The 27,043-nt window shown below is 29.9% G+C and overlaps 1 protein-coding gene across 3 annotated transcripts in view; it reads left to right on the top strand.

Annotated features, from left to right (window-relative positions):
• Positions 1-170: 170 nt before the first annotated feature.
• The window catches only part of LOC111624560 (integrin alpha-PS1-like), a 56,346-nt gene continuing 29,473 nt past the window's right edge, over positions 171-27,043 (top strand). For 2 of the 3 annotated variants that reach the window (XM_023367435.1, XM_023367433.1), the window contains exons 1-4: positions 171-581; positions 21,169-21,299; positions 21,670-21,749; positions 21,870-22,052. In XM_023367435.1, coding sequence (XP_023223203.1) covers positions 391-581; positions 21,169-21,299; positions 21,670-21,749; positions 21,870-22,052 — 585 coding nt within the window. In that variant the 5' untranslated portion in view covers positions 171-390. Of the gene's footprint in view, positions 582-20,423; positions 20,789-21,168; positions 21,300-21,669; positions 21,750-21,869; positions 22,053-27,043 lie in introns of those variants that run through there. The other variant, XM_023367436.1, reaches the window with a different exon arrangement.

Below are 27,043 nucleotides of genomic sequence, written 5' to 3'. Positions count from 1 at the left end.
CGACACCTGTTTGAATAGAATTTTATCTTTAATCTTTCTGCATTCCTTTAATAAAAAAGACTAAGGAATACCGCGAATGTTTTCTGTAACCTCCTCGCAACTTAAAAAGAAAGTTGAGATGTAGTAAAAGTAGTCCCGGTCAAAAACCGAAGTATAAAAGTACTCAGGTTTCGTTATTGCTATTAAAGTCGAGGATGTATAGCTAACCAGTGGTATGCCGTGTCTCGCGATCGTTAAACTTGCATCCAAGCATCAGAGATATCGAAGTAGTAGCTGCATTAGTTTGCTATTCGTCCGCCAGGTTGAGTAAGTAGTGAAGTGCAGGCGAGACGGGAGGCCAGACAAGTTTTAGTAGAAAGTGCTTGTTGGTGCGCGAGTGTGTGGAGAGGTATGGCGGTCTTAGGAAGGGTGACTGAATGTCTGGCTGTGATGACTATATGGCTTTCTGCCCAGGTGTGCACATTTAACTTAGAACCAAGGCTACCTGTGATAAAACAAGGAGACAGAGGATCCTATTTCGGATATTCAGTTGCAGAACATCAAATATTAGAACCCGCAACTAATGAAGTTTCAGAACAAGTGTAAGTGACTCGTGTTTACCTTAGAGGTTCGTAACTTTAAGCCACAAATTTTAAGGATATTCAGAAAATTTTTCTTATATACAGTATGTGTAAACTTATTTTTAGCTTATGAAGTAGTTTTAAAATAATAATATGCTAACGAATATTAATATATAATCGAGCAATGGTATGTATTGCTAATGGTAGAAAAAGTTAACAGATTTAATAGGAAGAGACAAAAATGAATCTGAAATAATTCTTAGTAGAACTGGTTTGAGAAGAATACTTTGTGGGGGTTAATTTCTGTGGGCGTGCCTCACCCTAAGGCTTTGCTAGGGATGTCATCTAGGGATATAGTTTGACCCACACACACTAGTGGGAAGAGGAAAATTGGTCAACTTGGTGAAATCATCAATTTTATTGAATATAAGGTCATGTGCCAATGATGTTTATACCTATATTTGGATGTGCCAATTGCTTGGTTACGTCGGTTAGAGGTTTTTCTTTTTTGACCCACATAACCGATTATGTAATTTTTGAAGTAGGTATATAATCAAACGAGACTTTAAACTAAGTGGAATGAGCCACTTTTTAATGCGGGGGTATGCGTAAATTGTTTCATTTATGAATTATTGGTGAATAATATATTAGGTGTTGGTGAAACTGAAGTGAATAATATAGGTAAACTAGCATCGGTAATAAAATTTTTGTTGCATAGTATTTTGTAAAAGATCAAAAACCGATATGTCAGTCGAGTGTATCCTTATACAAATCTCTGACTGAAGATCGATTGCATTTTCTCTAAAGAAAGAAATTCTCGAAAACAGTCAGACATTTCTATTTCTAGACGTAAAAAAATAAAAAAAATGAAAGTTGGTGAAGTGTCGGAAAAAGGATTAGAGACCACCCACGTGAGCAAAAGATTGGAAATCTCTACTTGGTAGTTTATCGACTTTTGCCTTTATTGAATTTTAAGGACGTTGACATGAAGAGATGTCATTTTTAGAATTATACGTTTTCACTACATTATAGGATATATAGGCTATATATATATATATGAGTGTATATCTGTGTTTGTGGATATATGTTATATAACATATATATATTAATAGGAAATATATATATATATTTTTTTTTATAAACTTTGACCTTCTATTGTAGGCTACTGGCTATAGTCCAGGAATTTCCTTTTCGTGCAGCCTGTCCCCCCTTTGTGCATTGTGCTATCAACCTTGTCCAGGGATTTCTCCGCTTTCTGCTCACTCTACCTGTAACAGGTGTGAAGGACCGAGCTTTATTCCTGTGTAAACGCTTGATTTCTGGCATATTATGTCACGTGATTTCTTTTTATCTGATAAGGTAGACGTTTACGATGTACTTTGGTCATTTTTTTAAGTAGGAGCGTAGACAACTTCTGCATAATGATTTTTACTTGGGAGGGAAGAATCGTTCTTTGTATAATCCCGACTAGCATTATCCATAGAATACACTCCATCGACTTACATAAGAGACAGATATCCAACTGAGAGTGTACCGAATGTATAAGGACGTTCAAATGATGTCCGGCTACATGTGAGTCATCTGATCAGTAGAAGTTAGACAATGGGCTCTGTTTCTCCGAGTTTCTAGTTAAATTATCCTATTCTTCCGCTAGAAGAATTCACTTTTAGGTCAAAATGTATACACAGGAATGAACGGATGGTGTTGTAATATTACCGAAAAGTATCTTAAGAATCCCTTTTCTCACTTGAAAAGTGACCGCTGCAACGTGATCTAATGTCATGTGACTACAGTGGAAAAGGTTGGTTTATGCCAATTATGCGAGAGCAAGAAGAGGATAATCAGTTTTAATATTGAAGAAAATATGCCAAGAATTTATATGAGAGCCACGTGAATTATTTCAAACCTATATTTTACGTTTTATTATAAATTAATAATCGCCAACTAATAATATAAAGTCTATTTAAACACAGAAGTTTTAAACAAGTTTAATATATATATATACCCTAAGAGGTCTTTAAAGCTGGTAGAAATAAATTTAATTAAAAATTATAATTTCGAGTAATAACACCACCTTAAATTTTTAAATAATTATTATTTAACGTCACCTGTATTTTTATTATTGTCACATGATCGAATTTCAAAGCATAAAAGACTTGCTAACGTTTGCGTCACGGATAATTATATATTTGTCACGTGGTTTTAAATTTGAAAAAAGTTGGAAGATTGTGATTGGCTGGCAACTTCACGTTCATATTACGCTAAACAGAAGCAGACGATCATTTAAAATTCGCGCGATAATACAAATTATCTTCTTAAAATGTAGATAAAATTCGAATATTTTACTCGATTTGAAGTTTAAAAATCTTTAAGAGCTATTCATATTTAATATAGAAAAACTAAATTTAACATTCGATTTATCACGTGATAGTCAATCGATCACGTGATATTACAGTAGCAGACGAACTTTTGTTAAGTTCGATTTTTTCGAATTTACGAATGTAAAAGGCGAATTAAATATTGCAACTTATAAAAAGTCTAGAAAATATCAGTAAAATACTTGCATGTGGGCTGATGTTTTCATTTTTCGATCGCGAATGATTTAGGAAGAAAGCAGATAGGAGACGCGTTTTTAAAACGTCATTTGACGTCATTCTAGCGTCATCGAAGTAAATTTTTACCAATTAGAGATCAGGTTACACTAGAGTGAAAAAATAAATTTTTTTCTTAAAACAGTTATGTAAATTGTCAAAAAATCCTAGTACGTTCTCGAAAAGTAATTAAAATACAATAACGTAGGAAAAAAAAAAACCTATCTAAAATTACGCGCGAGACTCCTAGTTTTCGTCACATTATCTATATTTAACTGTTACGTATGCTTTTTTAGAAGATAAAGTGGAGGTGGATAACCTCAATTATTTGGCAGAATAATATTAAAGAATGTTAATTTAGATGTTATAAATGAGAGATTTGATCGGCGATGTCCAAATTAAAATGTTATTTTAAATTTTCCCCACGGGCTTCTCACGTGACTCTGACGTCATTTTCAAAGACGATAATTTAATTGCTCCAGTTTTGCCGTCAGTTTAATTTTATTATTTTGTAGAAACAATTAACCCAATACTTGAGTATTTGATGACACATTTATAGTAACATTAAAAATAAACTAATAGTGTCTGATACAGTAATTGGATATTTTTATTTATAAATTATAACCGATCATTTGATAGAGGCGGGTCAAGCGTTTAACAACTATTTTAAAAAGATTTATTGTTAAATATTTAAAAAGAAACATTAATTTATAACTCCTAGTTTAAATTCCTTTAAAATAAACATGCGAAAAAAATTTTTCTTAGCATATAGCAGTATTACTGTTAAGAAACATGAGCCCGACCTCTGGCAGCTGAAGTTAAGACGTTTGACGAATTCAATCATAAAATTAAGCTTATACTCTTCATTATAGCATATTAATAACTTTTAAAGAATTTATTAATTAAAACTTGTAACTAAACGTTTCTTTCGGTTAATTTTGAAATAAATATTACCAGTCAAAGTTTAAATAATTGAAAAATTTGAATACGATTGGTCAACATTAATCACGTGACAGATTTAAATGCAGTAAAATTTTTAGATTGAGTAAAATTTATATCTTCGAATCTTATTCGTTAATAATATTGGACAGTTAAATTAAAATATAAATTGCTTAATGGTGCAAAGCTAGACCTAAATACGAATTTAAGCTTTAATTAATTACAGTTACTGCATTCAAATTAAAAATAAAAGGGACGCTCCCTTTCATAATAGAGCCTAATATGATACGGCCTTTTGTCCGACCTGTCTGGTTCAAAACAATAAAAGTTTCGTATTTCCGGGAAGCAGGTATTCTTCATTTCTCAGTAAAGAAAGTAACCTGAACCAGAAAATGTCATTCGAAGAGCGAGAGAAGGAGAGAGATTTATCAAGCAGAAACTTTAATATGTTTACTTAACCCCAATCAAAAAAACATGCCTAAGTATCCCGTGTGACACGAAAAAGTCTTTTAACGAATGGAATTTCAAAAAAGGCTATCCTCTTCGATCACAAGATTAACTTGTCTTAACATAGCTCCTTTACCTCGTAGAACATGTGGTGCAGGGTTTTCCGATGTCATATTCCCCCAACCTACCCCCCAAAAAAATGCAAAAAAATATATCAATTCCCAAGCTTACGTCCTGAGACATAATTTTTAAGTAATTTATGAATTTAAACACACATCTAAACTTTGCTTTCGATAAAATTTCAACTTCTATAAGCTATAATTTAAATAAATCGAAATTGCTCTTTTATTGGTTAAAATTGATCATGTGATAAATTCGAATTTAAATCGGTAACGATTATAGGCTAATTTTAATTTTGAATCTGATTGGTTAAAACACAGCATGCAGCAAAATTTAAATTTGAATCGATAAGCGACAAATTCGAAACTTTAAATAATTGAATAAATGTGTAAAAATATTTAAATTCCTTTGTAGGAAAGTATCCAACATCGATTGGATGGAAGTTACGCTTAAAATGTTATTCTTATCGTTGCGATTTTCTTTTAACATGATGACTTTTTATTGTTCATCTTGGAAAATTGCCACTTCTCAACGTTTTTGGCAGTGGATTAGAGGTTATACTGTATTAAATTCTGTCGGAAACATGTACATTTTTCGAGTGTGAATGTTCTCTTTTCGTTATTTGCGTGCCTTGTCCTTTGATAACATTACTTTGCGGTAAAAAATGGCCTGTAATTTTACTTTTTTCTATAGAAAAATGTAGCACGAAACTCGTGCAATTCTGTACTTAAATTGTATTTATTTAAATTTCAAAATGCTGCTTAAAATTATATAATACTATGCTTTAAGTTTATGGGTCCTTTTTTTGTAAAGATGAAATATTGTTTATTTTGTATTTTCAAAGGAAAAATTTTTGTAGAATGTTCCAAGAAAGCGAGATAAAGATTTTATTTATTTATTTTTGTAAACCTTTATCCAGCTTCTTAGAATTTTGTAGGAAGTAAATTTCTTGTAAGAAATTTAGCCTTTATAAAGCCCTCTATAAGAAATTTATTCCTTACAATTTCCCACAAAGATTTCTAAAGATTTTTCAGAGATGTATGGGAAGAAAATCTTATAAATTATTTGCAAGAAATTTGAAAATAAATTTAAAATATTTAGCAGTAAACCTGAAAAATAATTATTGTAATTTTTATATTTTGATTATAAAAATGTAATAATTTAATATTAATATTTGATTATATTTCTATGAGGAATTGCTATAGGAATTGTAAGATATCTTGAGTTTTTTCCTTGTAGAATCGTTTAGTATTTGACAGAAAAAAGTTTAAATATTCTTTCAAGAAAACTCTCGAATATCCTCTGTTAAGGAGAAGTTAAAAATGGAAAATCTAGATGCTACAGTAACTATCCGCAGGAAATTTAAAACCAAGAAACCAGGAAGAATCTTGATGCGGTATCAACAAGCATTGAATTATTTAATGAAAACTCATTCAGGAAGTCATATATATAGTTTAGATAGCGCGCTCAGTTATTTTTGGTGCAAATGTAACAGCATTTTTACAATGAGAATTTTTACAGTTTCTTCCAATTAAACTGTGTTACAATGGATTACACACGGTAGAACTGTTCATTTAACTTTTTCCCGTGTGCATGATGTAACCATTTTATCTTTTTGTAATGTTATTTTTGTTGAAATTGCTACAGTAAACTCACCACTTTGCACGTTATCTTATAATCAATCACCATTTGTAGTATACTAACCGAGCAAATAATAAAGCGTGAGAACTATGCAAAGAGTCACTCGTAATGCATTCATTCACGTTCATTTCGTGCTGGAGCATCATGCTGAAAACCTGTCTGTTTATATTTTTCTTTCCCTTCCTTCTAATGTCGTAGGTCTTTCATAAAGGGAAAAAGTAAATGTTCTTTCCTCTTAATCTGATATATTTTTCTTTCTGTGCGTATTTTTCTGTTATTTTTTAGGATGCGTCACACATTATTCTTGAGCATTTTATTCCTTTCTTAATTAAAGATGCAATTCGAGTTATGACAACTTTCAGTTATGGCTTTACAGTAAAATCTCTTTGGAATTCCGCGTTTTGTTAGTGCAAGATATGAAAAATTGCTAAGTAAACGAATTTCAGCAAGTTTCATATTTCACCGTTTTGTCGTCACTTCAACAGAACTGCGACTTTTCTCTATATTTAGAATATTTGAAACACTTGTATAATTGATGTTACCACGTACTCATAACGTAAAAATGATTATAAAAATACTCTACGACTCCGATATTAACAGAGGAAGTTGCTAAGAACAAATTAAATAGAGATCAAAGTGCAGAATAGATAACCGAAGGCGGTTCAGCATGTCTGTATAAGTAAAAAAATGGATGCATCTAGCGTAACTTTTTCCGATTTATTGAAGATGTACTCCTGAGAACTACAGTGATTTTTTACTCTAGCAGGGTAAAATTTGGGGAAAAGCAGGCGTCTTTCATTCACTGTCTTAGTTGGATATTTAATAAGGCAGCTGTCCGAACATTTCTCACTGTCATTAAATCGCCTAGATAGGGTAGGAGGTGGGGATCTAATTGACAAGACCATTACTTATTAACTACGTTAGGGTCTTTCTACATTGTTCCTCGACGTTAACTAGCTCCGTACAATAGACGAACCAATCAATTTGTAAAGTTTTCAACAATAATAAACGGAAGGTTAACATTCTAAACAACCGCAAGAGTTTTTTTAAATCAGATAAAAGGAAAAAGATAAGCGAAGTGGACTCTGAAAGACAAACAACAAAAACGATCTCTCCTGGGTTTTTCATGCAACGGATTCGTAGCTCCTATACTACGCTTCGTTGCAATGTAAACACGATTAGCAGTAGTCCAATTAAAATATGGTGTTTGCTGTAACTTTATATTTTTCAGCTGGTGTTGTATGTCGAACTGTTTTTTTCATTATCTTCGTCACTCAGCTATGCAACATCTTCCCTCTCTATATATAGTCTACTCATCGAAACTGTTGTGTAACATGCATTACATGTGAAAATTTGCTAAACATGAACGATAACAGTTGATATAGCACTGTATTATAGAATTTACTAGTATAAATGTGTTTTCTGTTTTGTCGTTTACTACCGACAAACGTTATCTGTCAGCAGTAAACGGCGAATGGCTCTTCAGAACTTGGTTGTTTTGAATGAAATTTACTACGCTGGGTGATCGTGTTTAGTTCTGTAAGCATGAATGAAATGAGGGGGGAGAGATATCCTTTTATTGTGACGTAATTCGGACTGCGATTGGATTCTTTACGGTCGAACAGGACGTATCACTCATTGAGCCATTTAGGGGCGCCTACTCCCTTCTTGCGGTCGATCCTGTGGGAAGTTTGGTGTACAATTCTCTTTTGCAACAGTCGAAAATATTATCCTGAAGCCACAGGAAAAAATTACAAATATCGTACGTCAGCATGACCGATGTTAAATAAAAATTAAATTACACGCTTTTTTTCTTGCATTAAGGTAAATACGTTACAAACCAATTAATCCAGATGGTGTATCACAGGTGGATAGTTTAGTGTGCTGAGTCACGTGTCTAAACGACGCCATGATTGCAGATTGAATGATTTGTTACACCGAACTTGTAACGGCTGAACAGACGGACCCTTAAAATCATTCAACCAATAAAATTATGGAGATAAGTCACGTTTTATGACGAGCATGTTCTGGCCTCCAGGCCCATATTATTAGGCGCCTTATTACGTTTCTAGTACATTAGAACATGATAAAAAAAGTCCATTCAACCGAGAGAGGAATTGTTTAATTAGGCTACACTTCACTGCTTTTAAACAGGATATCTTGTAATTTTTGGAAGTTCAATTCTTTTTACTTTTCTACCAGCGAATTACATGCCAACTTGTCCATTTCTCGAGATTTATTTGCGAGAAAAAGAAAAAAAAAAAATGTTAAAGTCGTGCCAACAGTAGAGGTTGCCACCCCGCATAATCGGTCAAATGTTAATGGCCTTTGTTGCTGACGTCAAGCTGGACCCACAAGGTCAGATTGTTAAACATTGTTTCTAGATCGCCTAATTTTCCCGTGATTTACGATACACGAGTCAATGCAATTTGCAATTCTGCACTAAGTTGGGCATTTTGCACGTCGTTCACAAGAAATCGTCAATACTATCTTATATTTTTTGGCACAAATATTACTTTTTTAAAACATTAAGTTGGAGCCACGTAAGTAGAATTGCATTAGATATCCCCCGTATCGATTTTTGCACATGTTAAAAATGCTACCATTAATCAATTTTCCTCTTACCCACTGTTTGGAATCGTTTTACAACAAACGAAAGACACTTTAAACAAGTCATCGAACCTATACACAAGGGATCAAATATGCATCGTATAAGATTACCATATAAAAAAGGTTATGATTCAGCATAACACGAGGAAACATTAATTCATTGTCATTACTGTGACTGACATTGATTAAAATAAATGCAAGCAGCACACAGAAATCACCATTGTTGTCTGCTCCCAAAGAAACAAACTTGACGTCAAAAGACAAATGTGGCGCCTGTAAGGTAAAAACTACAGGTGATAATGGTCGAGTCCACCTGACCTGAACAACTTCAAGTGAAGTGGAGTTGGGGTGAATGTTTTTTCTTCAAGTTTCTTATTCTTTCTCTCAATCCCCGAGGGTAGATAGACGGAAAAAGACCTTGAAAGAAAGGCGTGTATCTTCGCTATTGTAGACGACACAAACAGCAACCACCCTTCGCCTTTCGTGTCCTTCGCAATCGTCTTTATTTCTTTTCTATTGTGTTAACGTGTGGGACAGACGGAATGATTGAATTTGTAAAAATATACTTCAGTGCTCACGAATTATGAAACATCACACAGAAAAGGATGTAAAGATTTTTTTTCTTTTCTTCAATATTTACCCACGCCTACCACGTCTAAACATAAGTTTGTTATCTTATCTACATTGCAGGCTGGTACGACATTGATAGATTGTTTTAAAACGAATTTTATTCTGCAAGATTTATATTTGTTTACTTAACAACCATTAATCGCATAACTATAAAGTGATTAACATCGACTTTGCTACCTATTTTAGACGTAATAATAAGGCGAAGTGAGGTATTAACGGAAACTGGAGGCGGCAGTGAGTCGTCTGCAGAAAATCCCTCTAATTTTAACCGTTATTTATCGTTTGCAATAGAAACAGACAATTACTATTTGTTTCTGTCTCAAAATGGCGTCGTTTATACTTCAGACCTGTATAGAAGCGAATAAATTAGCTGCAACAAGGAGGAGTTTCAGAGCATCGCTATAAATGACAAAATAATAATACTTTACGTGTTTACAGAGCCATAACGAGTTTCAATCATCCGAATTAAAGATTAGATTAGCCATATCTAGTTACTGAAGATGTGCAGGAAGGTGAAGACACCGTTTCCTGTTCTGCCATATTTCACGCCGGTGACACGTGCTGATAATCGTCCCTAAGCCCTCTTGTATTTGGGGGCGTCCATTTGTCTGTACCTAAGTGATCATCCGGGTTTAGTACAGTGCTTGGGGGAAATTTATCACGATCAGCAAAAATTCGAAATCTTCTAATTTAAATCTAACGCTCGGAGGTGAAGTGTCATGTACAGGATAGGAAGGAGCAGATGTGGGGGGACGTAAAAGCTTTGTTCATTGAACGAAATCTTAACAACTAGAAGTGAGTATCGGGTTTCGTACGTGAGTCAGCGTATACTATCGAATTCGTGATTCATGTAGGCGAACGAAGCCGAGATAGGCACGATCGCGCGATTCTTTCGTGTTTGTTACAAAACACCTGTGCTAATTTGCATAAGTCTTCCATAAATAGGTCAGATGTAAGTAACCGAAACGAAATAATATTTTGCCATCATGCCACACCCAGTTTAGTTCATTTGCCAAAATAAACACGAAAGCAGTTATGAACATGACTGTTAGAGGTAAGGTTCTAGTATTACAAGACGTGTAGGGCAATTGTCGAGCATCTGTTTACGAATCTAACCTGGTTAAGGAGGAGGATGATTTACCAGCAAAGTACCATTATGCCTAAACATTCGTCTTGGCACGATAATATCATTCTGTTTAACAGAGACAAAAGTTGCGCGCAAGAGTGTTCATCAGACGATCTATATATAGAGAGAGCAGGAAATGAGGTAACACTCGACTCATTCGACGAAAGTAGGACTCGCTTCTCTGTATACTGTTGATAGCCAACTGTTCTATTTTAGCAATTTTAGCAACTAGTAATCGGATCACTTCCGTAACCCTTCGATTTATTTCTTTATCGATCATCCACACTTGGCATCATCTCTTCATATCGACTTAATACCTTAGACTTCTACTCTCGTCCATATGGCGTCACCTGCTCCTAACCTAATGGCACTCTTAACATCATTCAGATAAGAATTTTTATCGTTCTGGTTCCTGTTCTATCTCGACCCCACCGGTGCAACCCTTATCTCAACTCTCCTATCGCTAATAATGCATTAGGAGGTACAAGAAGAGTAGCAATTTGGCATTGTCTCGTAACTAAAAGAATATTATAATATCAACGCACGTGCTGTTTATCATAACAAAATTTATGCTTTATTTATAAAACAGAAATTAATTTACAAAATTAACGAATAATCACGTGTTATGGGGAGTGTTCATCGGAAAGGCACACTTCAGGAGGTTCGTGACGAACCGCAGGAGTCATCGCCACCAACGGTGGCTATTTATATTTGACAAATGAAGCAATGCAGGAAACATATTTCCGTCGTCTTGTCATTCAGCACTTTTTGATGTTTGAAAAACTATCCCAATAAATATTGTTAGAGTTTGAAAAGCGGAAAGAGATCAGTCAAGTTACAGAAGGAAGAGTTAGTCAGGAAATGTTCTTCCGCATGAGTAGGAAGTCACATTTTTTTATTTTATCGTTTGTTTCTCACAGCTTTGGGATGGTGAATCAACTAGTAGCTTTTTCTTTTTTGTTTTACGTAGGCATACAGGTCAAATCGGTTGTGGAGGTGGCTTAATTATACATGCATCTCTCGTATACCTTCTGACACCCACTAGAAACGTGCTGATATATCTTAATATAGCAATAAAAACAAACGTTTTGTAGGCATTACCTTGAAAAATATCTGTATTTACATATTGGGATTGACAAGATAAATATGACACTCCAAGGAAAATTCTTGTAATCAGCACAATGGAATTCTATATCATAGATTAAACTATGGAATTTAGTAAGAAAAATTTAAAAAGTGGATTAATATTACAATTAAAAAATTGGGTGGATTCATTTTAAATATCAGTTTCAGATATAGAATCAAGCATGAATGTGTTCTGGTTTGTTTGAATATTTAAAGTTTTTTTTAGGTAGACATTTTAGCATTAAAAATCTTGATTTATTTCGTGAAAGTCTTAAGTTTGCCTCATAACTGATCTTAGTTATTAATTTCCTTTAATGCAGATCAGTACCTGTAAATGTATTTTATATTGATATATGAAATAGATTTACAGTTATTGATCTGCATTAAAGGAAATTAATAACTAAGATCAGTTATGAGGCAAACTTAAGACTTTCACGGAATAAATCAAGATTTTTAATGCTAAAATGTCTACAAAAAAGAAGTTCAAATATTAAAAGCCCCCGATATTGAAAATCTTTAATCCCTGGGTTTTAGGGTTTTCAGTGTCAACCAGATATAACCTAATGTTTTCCTTACAGTAGAACCTAAAATATTGCACCTTATGATTCGATCCTTAAGCTTAAGTATCTTCAAGCTTAAATTTAACCTTAGAATTCACGGTTTGAAAATCATAAAATTACCAGGTTGTAAGATTTTCAACAATATGTAAAATAATCTATAACAAATGTCAAAAATTCTAAGAATTAAGAAATTGGAAATACTGCAGATCTTAAAAACAAAGCATATGATGAATTTAATCCAAAAACAAACTTGTATTCAAATACAGACCAAAGTATAAACATTGAATTGAGAACACCAATTGAACCTTTAAATAGATTCACAACAAATTTTAGGATAAACAATCACGCAAAGATAAGATAGAATGAATTTTACATCATTTAAAACAAAGCTGAAGTTAGACAAGATGGACGTACCCCCAAGAGACTATTCCCATTATCTTGTCTAACTTCTACTTGTCCGTTTTGTAAGCTTTAAACGAGTGAACACCCTTTAAAACTAGACAAGTACAACGAGAAAAATACCTTCTATGCTTTTTCAAATACGAGAGCAAACAAACTAGACGATTAAACAGTAGAATAAATATCATAAAAACGTGCTTTGTTTAGGCTCTAGTGTAAATACTAGGACAAATTTGTTCCCGTGTTTAGACACGAAATGGGTGGCTTTCAAACGAAAACAAATAGTTGCTTATTCGAAAAGCTGTACCAGTTTTCCTGTTACTAAATGCTAGATTAAAACGAATATTCGTCATGTAAGTCGAAACCTTTACCGAATGATTGATAGATAATAGGAAATTAAGTCACGTAAGTCACGGGCTTGCATCCAAATTAGTATAAATGGCATCCTTCTAATGATATTCTGGATATTTAAATGAAGAATATTCTAAGTTTAGAAATGGGCAATGGCCCCGTTGATGTCTAAACTGTTAATGCTAACAGGATAGATGAAGACGGATGCAGGTGGAAGTCGTTGCTTTTATAGTGTTTACGTCATTTATTTCAATTGTCAACAGGTGTTTCGTATCAGAACGTAGACTTTGCTACACCATAAGTACCGTACATTCGTCGATTAAGTTTTAATTAAAAGCGTATTTTATTAATCAAAACTTACTACATTTCCTTTTTCAAACGCAATTTTCTATTTAAAATCTACTTTGCATTAGTTTTCTATTTAAGTTCGTAATTTTTTAAAATTGAATGTAACCAATCACGCGCTTGTAATTAAAATAAATAATTACGCAATACTGTAATACGTTTTAATTGTAACGTTTAATAAGTTTACATTGATCGGTTATTTCAAATTTAAAAAAGTTATTATTATATTTTCGCTTATAATTATTCAAATAAAATTATTTATATTACAATTTTATTATTTTAAGTTTTACGCCATCTTTATTAGAAGTTTACACAGCTGATATTTAAAATGTTTTAAAATATTAAATGTCATCCGAATGTATTATCATGATTGGCTAATTTTGAAATTTTTTTTATTTCGAACATATTTTTGTATTTTTCAAGTGAAATTTATCGATTTGGTTAATAACAGGTTTTAAAATGAATATAAATAAATTATAGATAAATATTCATGAGATATTTTCAGATTAAAGTAACATTTATTTCGGTGTTATTGCTGTGACGTCACCGAGAGTGATCTGTTCATAAATTTCTTCGGGGATGATGGTGAGGACAATTAAAATGGGATAACTCGATGGGGGAACCATCATCAAAGTGGAAACGAACTCTCGGTCGGGGTTAACGTCGAAAGTTATAGTCAACAATATCGAATGGTACCGGTTTCGATAACAGATGGATCCACTTGTGTGGGTGAAGAGGGGTGGACACCTGAGTTTTTCCTTTGCGTGCAGAGAACCACCTTGTTCTCCACCTTTTGGTTCTCCACCTTCACGCCTCATTTCCGACCACCAGTTCTGCGGGCATTCGAGGGTCATGGGTCATCCCATTTGAAAGCTGGGGTTATCGCCGCTAGCATCTGAAGGCGGATTTATTCAACTATAACAGAAGTTATGAGGGAAAATGCATTTTTGAAATGTTTAGGGGAGTCTCTTTTACCTCTAGGGAAATTTTTATGCTGTTTTTCTTTTGTCGAGTTAAAGTATTAGGTAGCATCTTTGAATTCAGAGAAGTTTTAATAACCTATTTTTCGATGTTTTTTTCGTTTGAGTGGAAGATTAGTAACACATATTTGAATTTAGGGAAGGTTTTAGGATTTTTCTTTCTTAGATATGAAATTTTATTTTTAAAGCTAGGGAAATTTTAGATAGATATATTGAAATCTATAAACTTAGACAATTTTATTGGTTCAATTTATTGTTATGGTTTAGGTATATTTCGTCATTTTCGTTATTATTTCGAATTTCGTGTAATATAAAAACACATGACAAATAGTATTAATTTAAGAAAATTTCAAAGATAAAAAAAATTTAGAAAAAATTTTAGAGAATTTAAAGAAACAATCTTAAATTCTTTAAGACTGATTATTTCTTTAATTTTCTTAAAATTTCTCTGAAATATTATCTAGTATTCGATAATAAATGGTAAAAATTCGCAAAGTTTTTAAAAAAATTTCGAGGTACCGCAAGGTTCTTGGAAAAGTATATGAAAAATTCAGAATGGTTTGAGGGGAATATTTTACAAAACGTGTTCCTAGATAGGGAAGAGTATGGAGATGAAGTAGCATTCTGGTTTTGAGGCTGTCATTCGGGGGGTTCAAACAAGGATTGATTTTTATAGCGTGACTCACCATTAGGTCAGATTGCGACATTCTTTTAATGACTCCAGATGCTCCCGACATATAAGAGGATTTTTATCTTTTTCTTCTGACTCATTGTGGCCTTTTCTGATTCACTTGCAAAATAAGAAATATTAATCAATACTTCCATTATTCAGAAATTAATTTTTGTAATCGATCTTTCCGTATTAACCTAGCTCCATCTATTGTTATAATATATTACTAGAGCGCATCGTAACGGTTACTCGTTATTAAAAGGCTGATGTATTTAATTAAAAATACTTTAAATGTTTCGAAATTTATGTAAAAAGCTAAAGAAACACGTACATATTTGAATTACTTGAAGAATTGATGAACGACGAATAATCGAGCAAAGTGATAGATTGTCTTATCTCCCATCATTGACTACAAAGGAATGAAGATGACCCTAGACAGGCGCACGTGCAGGAAATAGCCACTTTAGATAGTTTTATATCTTGAAGGCATAAAATAAAAACAGTTATCTCTTGAAAATTTGTAGAAATATATTATTTTAGCAGAAAGAAAAAGCGTGTTTTTAGTTACCTACATTCGTTCCATGTTTACGGAAATTGTTCGCTTGGCAGATCGACTTTGTTTATTTTGTTCGAAAAATAAATTGAGATGCCAGAGTAGCGGTAGTGTTACCAATGACAGTGAGAAAGAGAAACGTGGTTTAATTAAGGGAGTATCCAGAATAACTTCCTGCTTCGGTTGTCACTAGATCTCTACCAGACTAATTGAGATCTGTATAAATCTTGTGGGAAACACTATATTCTCCCTCATATTGTTTCCCATATTTGTCAATGCTACTATCGGACGGAAGATAAATGAAAAGATAAATTCACTTCATTCGAGTTTACATTCGTCGAAAGGCTAATTTTTATAGATATATGTTCAGTCACATGATTGTTAGCCGATAAAATTCCTGATATCGTGTAACTAGGCGATTAGATTGCTTAATAAATATAATTTATGGCTAGGTTATTACATGGCGTTTCTAAACTGAATTTCTTCAACAGCACCCCTAACTTCCTTATTAATTGTTAAAAAATAAAATAAAAAAATAGACCTTTTTAGTGTCTTGGTTAAAAGAATAAACCTATAAATTACATTTGAGATGAAAAAACAAGCAATTTTTATTTTAAAAGCTTAGTTTAAGAATTTAACCTGGTCCATGACCCATTTTGAGCCCCTTCAATAAGAAAAAAAATAATAAAAAAAAGGTTCTTCACGGCCTCGAGCAATATTTACTAGCAGCTTTAAAAGCTACTACCTTAAAATTCCCAACCATTAGGGATATTTTCAAAGTAATCCGATAATATCTTAAGTGGTTGGGGATAATTTTAAAATTTAGCGAATTATTTTAAATTTCAACTGTGAAAATCGAAAGTATATTAAACAATGGGATAACTCGATGGGGGAACCATCATCAAANCGAAAGTATATTAAACTCAAAAATATTTTTAAATTCATAAAAAATTTTCCTGAAACTGCCCTCATGATATAAGAATATTTTAAAAAAATAATCTGATATTTTAAATTTAAGGAAGTAATTCGAATTTCAGCTGTTTGCGATAGGGATATTGGGAAAATTGAAAGGGATATTACTTTATTTTTTAAATTCTAAAAAAAATATATATATTTTTAAATTGAGAAAACTGTTCTCATAATTTTTCAAACTTTTCTTTTAGGATACATTTCCTGAAGCAATTTTTGGGGAGATTGTAAAAGAATGCAAGCGTGCAAAAGCAATCTCGAAAATGATTTCGACCCATTAAACCGGAAAAATTTCTTATTCTAGATTTTAAAATAGATATTTTCTATGCAATTTAATTCTCAATTGAAATACGATAAAATATTTAAATTTCCGAGTATCGACACTTCACTATCGTTTTCTGTCAAGTATAGAATTTCTGACTTCCTTTTCGGTGGAAGTAAATTTTCAGATACTTCACTAAAGGAAGTTAAATTAAAATTTTGATAAGATGGAAGAAAAGCAAAAATAGTGCCATTTTATAAGACAGATCATTGTATAGATTTTTTTCAAGGTTAAGAACGTAAAGACAAGGAAATGTTTTATATGATCAAGAGTGAAATATTCTGTTACAATCAAGTGAAAGGTTTTTTTGCAATATATTTTGAATAATATTTCTGTATGACCTCTACAATGTTGAGATATTTTCTCCTTAAGAGATTTAACATTTAGATTCACAGAAGTTTGATAAATGGAGTAAATTACTCTCGTGTTGTGTATTGAAATTCAATACTACAAAATGGCGCCTTGTAAACTACATTAAACACATTTCTTTATACCGTAATATTTTTCGTACGATTTCTAAAAAGCTAAGTAATAAATTTATTATTAGTATTTAAGATAGGAAATTGGGGAAAATCGAAGGGATATTACCCTATAGAAGGGGGATATATTATCTAAGATAGGAAATAGAGAAAAATCGAAAAGGATGTTACCCTATTTTTTAAACTCTAAAAGTTTAATAAATAGAGCAAATTGCTCTTATGTCACGCATAGAAATCCGATACTTCAAAATGGTGCGTGTGTAAGTTACTTTAAAAAGTATGTTACATGTGTTTACGTTATACTGGATTTTTATTTTAATAAAAATAAAATCGTAACAAGAATTATACATTGTATACTACATATTATATTAACCAGAATATCATAAATTCATAAACTGCGAATTTTAGGGGAGTCATGAAATCAAATCCGCAGATTAAATAAGTAGATCTTTCTGCAATTTATTTAAAATTTCGAGTACCGTGCGGCCACTTCAGTAACGAGAATTGGTTGAGTGACATTCAGGGACACTAACCTCATAAGTGAAATTTACATTAAAGAAAGGTCACTGTCCACTTTGTGCCATTTAAAATAACAAGACAGATGCGCCTTGTTTAATATAATTAGTGAACTTCTGGTATCAGCTCTTTAGAAGTGAAAACATATGCAGTAGGAGGGATGAAAAAATAATAACGACAGGTGCGATCGAGTTACTGTACCTTATATGGTAACTGTTGCGGTTTAGTATTGTCCTATATACATATTCCTATGACAGGTGTGTGTCGCTTGACCGGTTTTTTCACCTTTGCCCTCAGTGACGTCATGTCTATACGTGAAATGAAGGTTGATGCTTTGTAATAGGGCGTAAATTATTTCCTGTTGTTTTTTACCCCGATTTGGTCTGGCGGAATTTAAATTTCACAGTGTTTTGTTACGAAAATTACCCTAAACAATTTCATTTTCTATCCGCTGGGATATTACAGTAAACAGTTTTATTAAACAATCGCGAAGAGGAGAAAGTGAAATGTTTGTTTTGAATTCTACTTAATCATTAAAAATCTGTAAACAGAATAATAATAAAAAATGTCCTTAACAAAATGTCTAGAGGAAACAATTTATTTATTTAATTAATAAATTATAGTCTAAGAGAATNTATTAAAATTGTATTTTATTTATTTTTTAGTAATAACTTTTAGTTGCATTTCTTATTTTATTTTAAATAATTTTTTTAAAAAAAAAAGAGCAAAATGTCTAGATCCATTCAAGGAGCAAAGTTTCTTGGTCCATCGGATTTTTAGTTTAATAAACATTCTATCCACGCAAAAGCTCCATAAACGTGAAATGTTTATTGATACCAATCGTAAATTATGTATCTGAAAGAAAAATATTTTTACTTCATCCTTATTTACCAATTTCTTTGAAGTGATCTTATTTAGGGAATATTCCCCAAATATTTAATTTAAACTATATGAAAAAAAATTATTTAATTATGAAAATATATAAAAGAAAATTTATTCTAAACTGTGCAACGTTTGCTTTTTTATTTTTTAGGGTATATATATATATATATACCCTAAAAAATAAAAAAGCAAACGTTGCACAGTTTAGAATAAATTTTCTTTTATATATTTTCATAATTAAATAATTTTTTTTCATATAGTTTAAATTAAATATTTGGGAAATATTCCCTAAATAAGATCACTTCAAAGAAATTGGTAAATAAGGATGAAGTAAAAATATTTTTCTTTCAGATACATAATTTACGATTGGTATCAATAAACATTTCACGTTTATGGAGCTTTTGCGTGGATAGAATGTTTATTAAACTAAAAATCCGATGGACCAAGAACCTTTGCTCCTTGAATGGATCTAGACATTTTGCTCTTTTTTTTTTAAAAAAATTATTTAAAATAAAATAAGAAATGCAACTAAAAGTTATTACTAAAAAATAAATAAAATACAATTTTAATACGAAACGAGGAAAACTTATCATTTTTAAACGAATAAAAAAAAATAATAAATAAAAGGAAATGCAAAGTTAGGGAAATTTAGGGATATTTTACACGACTATAAAAAATGAATTTTACGACACATCTTATTAGAAAGCCATTATAATTATTTCCGAACTCCAGCAGACGAGAGACATCTGCTCATTCATCTCCTTCGAGTGAAGAGAAACAGGAAATTCTATAATTATATTGGTATGAGTAAGGGAAAATTCAGTCGAGAGAACTTATACGTCGGGATTTTATTGGACGCATTTTATTAAACAATTTTTATAAAATTGTCCTTGAAACAATATAACGTAAAAGTTGAAACAATTCAACAAATTTAAATCTCGTTTAAATAAAGTAAAAAAAAAAAAACCCCACATGCGAGTCATGTGACAAGGCGAAAGTTTAAATAATTTATTGGCCTGTTTTTCGTATCGGTTTATGTGTGAATGCTTTGTTATCTTTCACGAATTCCGTATAATAATATTGACAAAAGCATATTTATCGAAATTACTGTTTGTTTATAGAGATTTATAGTGCAAATATTTTAATAAGTTATTACTTCTGAGAAAGGCATTAGAATTGTGAATTGAGGGTTGCTATGTGCTTGACATAATTGAAAAATCCTAGAAACAGTTAGTAAATTGTTAAAGAGGTTAAGTTACACCACTTTAACTTGCATTGATTAATTAAGATCTGTTGAAAACAGTTGCTTTACTCAACCTCTTCAGATGATTCTGTGGGCTAGTTACATGTTTATTTTAATTTAAAAGACCGATACTTCATTTGTATCTATGCCTCGTTGTTGTCCGCTGTGTGGACTGTGTTAGCCACACATTGTGCGCGATTAAAATTAACGACTGTTGGTGGTTAATTCGAAAGGCATTTAATGACTAAAAAAAACAGGAAAGAAAGCTGTAAAAATGTCAAAATGCTACCATAATTCAATAAATATCTAAATTATTTACAAGATGATAAAAATAATTCATTTAATTCGTCTTAAATGAAATATTTTTGTGTTACGCCAATGTTGTTAACATTTACATTAATTTGAATGAAATTTGTGCCATGAACTTTCTCGTTTAAGTTCGTTGTATGCATTTCCGGTAATAAAGACTTGGTTTGAATTGTTTAACCGAATAATAATTTGTTTGGTCGAATGACGAGTGTTATTGTTCGGTTAAACGGAGCCTAATCTGTATTTGAATTGAGTAATAATTGGTTTAAATGGAGATATTCAGTTTTACAGTCTTGATAATACCGCTATCAGTTGCTTATTTGAGCTCAAGGTTACTCTGTATATTATAGATATGACTAAAGTGTATAACAAGCAAGATAATATATATAGAAGCATGATTCTTTTACAACTGCCTCCTTAGGTAACTAAAAAGAGATGATGATGACACTTTCTGTTGCATGTTTAGTTGTAAGAACTGTTTAGTATAGCTTGCTTACAGAGCATATTTGGAAAATTAAAGCAAATTTTCTAGATTTTAATTTATTATTTTTATTTATTTTGTCAGTATGTCTTAAGTGTAATAATAAAGTAGAATAACTTAAAATTTATTGTTACAGAGATATTTTTTGATAAAATTAAAAAGTAATAACAATAAATTGATTTTGACATTTCTAAAATAATATGATTTTAAATATTGTTAATTAAGATTATTTGAACAAAAGTATACTTTATTTTGTAATTGTAATATAGTATTTTGATTAATGCTTGTTATTTAATAAATTATTATTTTTTTTTTTATAGATTATTAATAGGAGCACCTAGAGCACAGACGAATCAACCTGGTACAAATCGTTCAGGTGCTGTATATAGATGTCCTATTTCAACTTGGAGAAAGGATTGCCATCAGATACTAATAGATCAACAAAATGCTCGTAAGTATACATATTTTCTTCCCACTTTCTTAATATTAATAGTTTGATGAAAAATATAAAGAAGTTCATTTTATTTTGATTACGGAAAGTTTTGCACATGCATTATAAATAATTGCATAAGTAACTTCATTGGTTAGTTTTAGGTCTCTTTTAAAAAGTTATCAAAGGGTTGATTAAATAACAGAAATAAGTATTAGATTCATTTATATATTTTAAATCTGACTGTTTGTTTTGGATATTTTTTTTACTTTCAAGGTCAAAAGTGCTTGGCAATTAGCCATATTTATTAATGAATAAATAAATGTTTATATTTTTGTCATAATCTTTGCTTTGTCAATTACAATAAATTCATATTGCTTTCTGTTTTTAGCTCCTGATAACTCAACAATTAAAGATGATCAGTGGTTGGGTGTTACTGTTAAAAGTCAAGGTCCAGGAAAACATGTTATGGTAAGATATATGCAGTCTGAAAACAGTTTTAAAAATACAGTATGTGTTTTCATAATTTTGATAAAATATTGTTTAAATCAGTCATATGTTTTGAAATAAAACTCATTTCTTTATTTTCAGGCTTGTGCTCATAGATACGTATCCAGAGGTGTTGATTATCAGTGGGGGTTAGGTATATGTTATTCTCTTACACCTTTTCTAGATATTCATCAGCCATGGGAACCTTGTTTAAATCGACCTGTAGCAAAAGCACATGAACAATTTGGTTACTGTCAAGCTGGTACTAGTGGAGATATATCTGAGGTTAGTAATTTTTGGTGATAAAATATAAAACATCATCACACACACCTTTTTATAAATGACAAAATGATAATCAAGCATACTGTTAAAATTATTTAATAATAACTAACTCAATTTATTTTTAAGTTAGATAAATAATTCATATGATCATTTTTATGAAAATCATTACTATTTGATTAAATTTTAATTAGCATTCATTTATTCAAAATGTAGAATGGATGACTATTCTGCAAGGATCTATATTCAATTGAACTATTGTGATTTTTTATGAATAATACAAGCTAGAATACATTTTCTTTCCTAGCTGAGCCTATAGTAGTTCAGACATGTCTGTAAAAAGTAAAATTTAGGCTAACCATGTATAGTCATATTGTAAGTTTGATGTCTTGCATCACATATGCAGTCTAATCTATTTAGGCAAAGCTTTTTAAATATATGAGCTGTTGGTTTAATTATAACAGATAAATTGATAGTATTTAGTAAGTAATAATTATTTTTAATTGATTAAACAAAAAAATATAGTTACACTATTTGGACATTTGAATGACATAAAATGTTGTTGTTATGCAATATTTGCTTGTCTTTGTTTTATTTTATATTATTAAATATTTACATCAATTAAGTGGAAAATCAGTAATAAAGATTAATCCGGAAATACTTTTTAAATTTAGAAAACTAAATAACATATTTTCAGTTTCTATTGTAAACAGTAATAAATCACTAATAATGTATTATGTAAAGAATAAACTACAGTAATTTAAAACTTGTTTAATAGATTTAAAATGTTTATATATATATACACACACACACACAAGCATTTTAAATTTATTATATCATGTTTATGAGCATTTCAAAGTACATTAATTTCATATATATGGAATTACTGGCCTTCAAAATTACTGTAACATTTATTTGGTATGCTATACAAACTTTCTTTGTTGAATTAATAAATATCAAACAGCTATATTTCATAAGAACATAACATGCATATTATGCAACAGAAAATATATTTTCGTATTTAAATTGATTGAAAAATAAAAATACACTAATAGTGATATAAAATTCAAATAGAATATATTTTATATTACCGTTATGTATGCATACATGTGTTTTGTTATATTAATTTAATATTTTTACTTTGGTCACAACCATCAATATGAATTATTAGATTAGTACAAAGATAATTGAAATATTACNAAGAATAAACTACAGTAATTTAAAACTTGTTTAATAGATTTAAAATGTTTATATATATATATATATACATACACACACACAAGCATTTTAAATTTATTATATCATGTTTATGAGCATTTCAAAGTACATTAATTTCATATATATGGAATTACTGGCCTTCAAAATTACTGTAACATTTATTTGGTATGCTATACAAACTTTCTTTGTTGAATTAATAAATATCAAACAGCTATATTTCATAAGAACATAACATGCATATTATGCAACAGAAAATATATTTTCGTATTTAAATTGATTGAAAAATAAAAATACACTAATAGTGATATAAAATTCAAATAGAATATATTTTATATTACCGTTATGTATGCATACATGTGTTTTGTTATATTAATTTAATATTTTTACTTTGGTCACAACCATCAATATGAATTATTAGATTAGTACAAAGATAATTGAAATATTACTAAATAAAGTAAAATATAAAATGATGTATTATATTTCATATTTATTTTGTTTTCCTGATATACTTTTATATAATGAATTCATAGAATTTAAAATTGAGTAATGCAATATGAAGAAATATAATATATAATATTGTATTCTTGATTTATATTAAAAAAATTGGAATAAAATTAACTGTTAATTTATGCATATTTTGCCTCTCTCTCTCATCTTCTATCCATTCTTCCATTCAGCAACACATGGCAAATATTTCACTTCCATTTGAGAAATATCAAACCAGCAAAGCTGATGTTGATGCACACACAGTATAACATTAACCTTTCAAGTTATATTCTACAATTTAACGATCAAGTAATATAAATGATGAAGACATAAGTTGTAAATAACAGAATGATTTTCAATTATTTATTCTTTATCTGAAGTATAATTCTTTTTACAAAAGAATTACATTGATAGGAATTGAATCTCATAATTATTGAATAAACACTTCAATTATATTACTCTGACAATTGTTTAACTTTCACAAATCAAAAATTAACCAGAAATCTGGTCATAACTTTAAATTTTTACCAATGATATTAATGTTATTAAATTATAAAAAAGTAATTTTACAAAAGAAATTATAAAATAATTATAAATTTTATTAAAAAATTAATTTTTATTGGAACATGTCATATAAAAAATTCAAATAACATATTTTTATTTGGTTTATTAATATAATTTAAAATTATGATGAATGCTGACTGTGTTCTTTTAAGCATACAGTTTTGAAGACAATTTACCAAAAATCCCAATTAGATATAACTGTATAATTTAAAAACTAAGCTATCATAGATTTTTTTTCAGACATTTTCGCTAAGAAATTTATTTTATAATTAAATGTAATTATATTATAAGTTTATTAAATATCTGTAACAAGAATTATACTATTCTATTACAAATAAATTACATCTACTAATACGTTAATTTGATTAGAGTATTGAAATTGTTAAATAATTAACATCATTAAGTGGAACATACTTCAAATTTCAAACAATATAAAAAAACTGTTTTATTGGAGTTAAAGAGGAAATAAACATCATTTCCATAATATTTTTTAATCTCCTAAACCATCATCAGGAGATCAACATTTACAAAAATAAAACTTACATAAATTGAAAAATAGTCATATGTTGTTATGATAATAAATAAATAAATGCTATTTTCAGGAACCAAACAAATTGTTTTTTAATAAGAAACGTTTTTATTCTTTTATAAGAACATCTTCAGCAGAAAATAGTTTTGGTTCCTGAAAATATTTATTTATTTATTTATTTAATATGGTGCCAAGTATGGAAGTATTCTCTGTTATGATAATAGTTTTCACTTCAAAAACAGTTATTTAAGTTAAACATAGTTATTTATTCATATAAATTTATAATTAAGGTTTTTTAATGAATAGTAAAATCTTAAAAATTTATCAGACAATAAAAGATGACATACAAATATCAGTATATTTGTACAGTTATGAATATATTCAAGATATTGGCACAGATTGAATAAAAACTGATGAAATGATCATTTGGTACATTTAACATGTATAAAACAATTTTAATAGTCAAATTTTTATTTTTAAAGTTTTTATGAGTTTATTAACATTGAATAGGAGTACCTTAGTTACAATCACCTGGTATTTTATAAACAAATTTAATGTTTCTTGTATTTGTTTCATTCTGCCATTTGTATTATAGTGTTTGAAGACTGTTTTAATCTGTTTCTTTTCTTATAATGGATAGATTTATCTAATCTTTTATGCTTCATTCAAATCTTGCAATATAACATTTTCCTGTCCAACTCCTTTGCTAGCCATTTTCATAAAACAAAATTCTTCACAAAATGCAAGGAAAAAGAAAAAATGTACAGAATAAACACAACAATTATTGCATGGACTTAAACAAGAGTATAAACAATATAATAGTAATAATAGTAACTTATATGCTGTTTTCTTCTATATGTACAGTACTATTTAAAAGTTAGTGTAAATAGTTCCTCAAATTGAACAAATAATATTTTCAATAATTAATTTTTAATTATTGAAAAACTTTATAAAAGTATAGATTTATGTTTATAGTCTGTACTTAATTGCAGACAATTGAACTTTTGAATTTATGATTTGAAATTAATTTAGTTTCAAATATCAAACTAAGTGAACTATGAATATAATTTCTTAAACTTATTATATATAAATACCTTAAAAGTGATAAAATATATATTTAACAGTAAAAAAAAGTTTATTGTTTACAATTATTTCTTTTTGAATTGTTTGCCAGCAAATTTCAAGAAAGCATTTGTTTAATTTTTCATTGTATTGCATGGAAATTTTTAATTATCTGCTTCTGAGTCACTAATCATTTTTATTTTAAATATTTTTTTTTTTTTGTTATAAGGATTATGCCATAATTGTATTATTTCTGTTAGAGATGAGATAAATCTTTATATTGCTCCACCAATTTCCAAAAAATTCTTATTCAATTTCCATATTTCCATTCACACTTTATGTTATAACCTTCTATTTGATTACAAATTAATAAAATCTATTTTGTTTTACATTTAATTTCTTTATTGATATTATTACACTTTTTTTCATAACTAATTCATTAAAATAATATGTTTTTTAATGTCTTGCTTGATTAATTATTCATGATTAATAAAAATACAGTAAGACCCTGCTTAACGTGGGAGGATGCATTCCTAGACAACAAAGCGCTAAACGAAACAGCATTAAACTAGGTCATTTTAACATAGAGTAAATAGGGATAGGGGAACACACAACCAAAAATTAAAAATTTTAACTTTAATTTTAAGTTATTTTTATATTAATTTGTATAATATATGTTAAATAACACATAAACATATGCACACAGAAATGTATAATAATATATTAATTACTTTATTTTTTCTATATTAATAGTTCATTTTTTGTGACAAAGGTCCTGACTTTCCTGAAATTCTTGTTTTTTTTTTTTTTTTTGCAATAAAGTCATGAAGTTTCATTTGTTGCTTTTTTCTTTCCTTAAGCAAATGTCAGTAGCAGAAGATTGCATCCAAAATGCCTCGTTTTGCTTTTGCACTCATTTCAAAATCTAGATCATTCGCTACAATTTGATCAACAATTTTAGTTATCATTACCAAACTTTTACTAAGGAAATCTGTAGAGAAATTTTTTAGATTCTTTGTTTTCAGAATCACTATTTTCCGGTTCTACATGGATTCCTTGTTCTGCCAGTTCTTGAAGGTCGTCGTTGATAAGACTCACCAGAAACCTGCGATAACTCCTCAATATTCTGTTCGTCTAC

The sequence above is a fragment of the Centruroides sculpturatus genome, unplaced genomic scaffold (assembly GCF_000671375.1).
Source record: "Centruroides sculpturatus isolate CEXI.00-Female unplaced genomic scaffold, Cexi_2.0 scaffold15, whole genome shotgun sequence".
Taxonomy (NCBI): domain Eukaryota; kingdom Metazoa; phylum Arthropoda; class Arachnida; order Scorpiones; family Buthidae; genus Centruroides; species Centruroides sculpturatus.
This window is presented reverse-complemented; position numbering and strand designations above follow the sequence as displayed.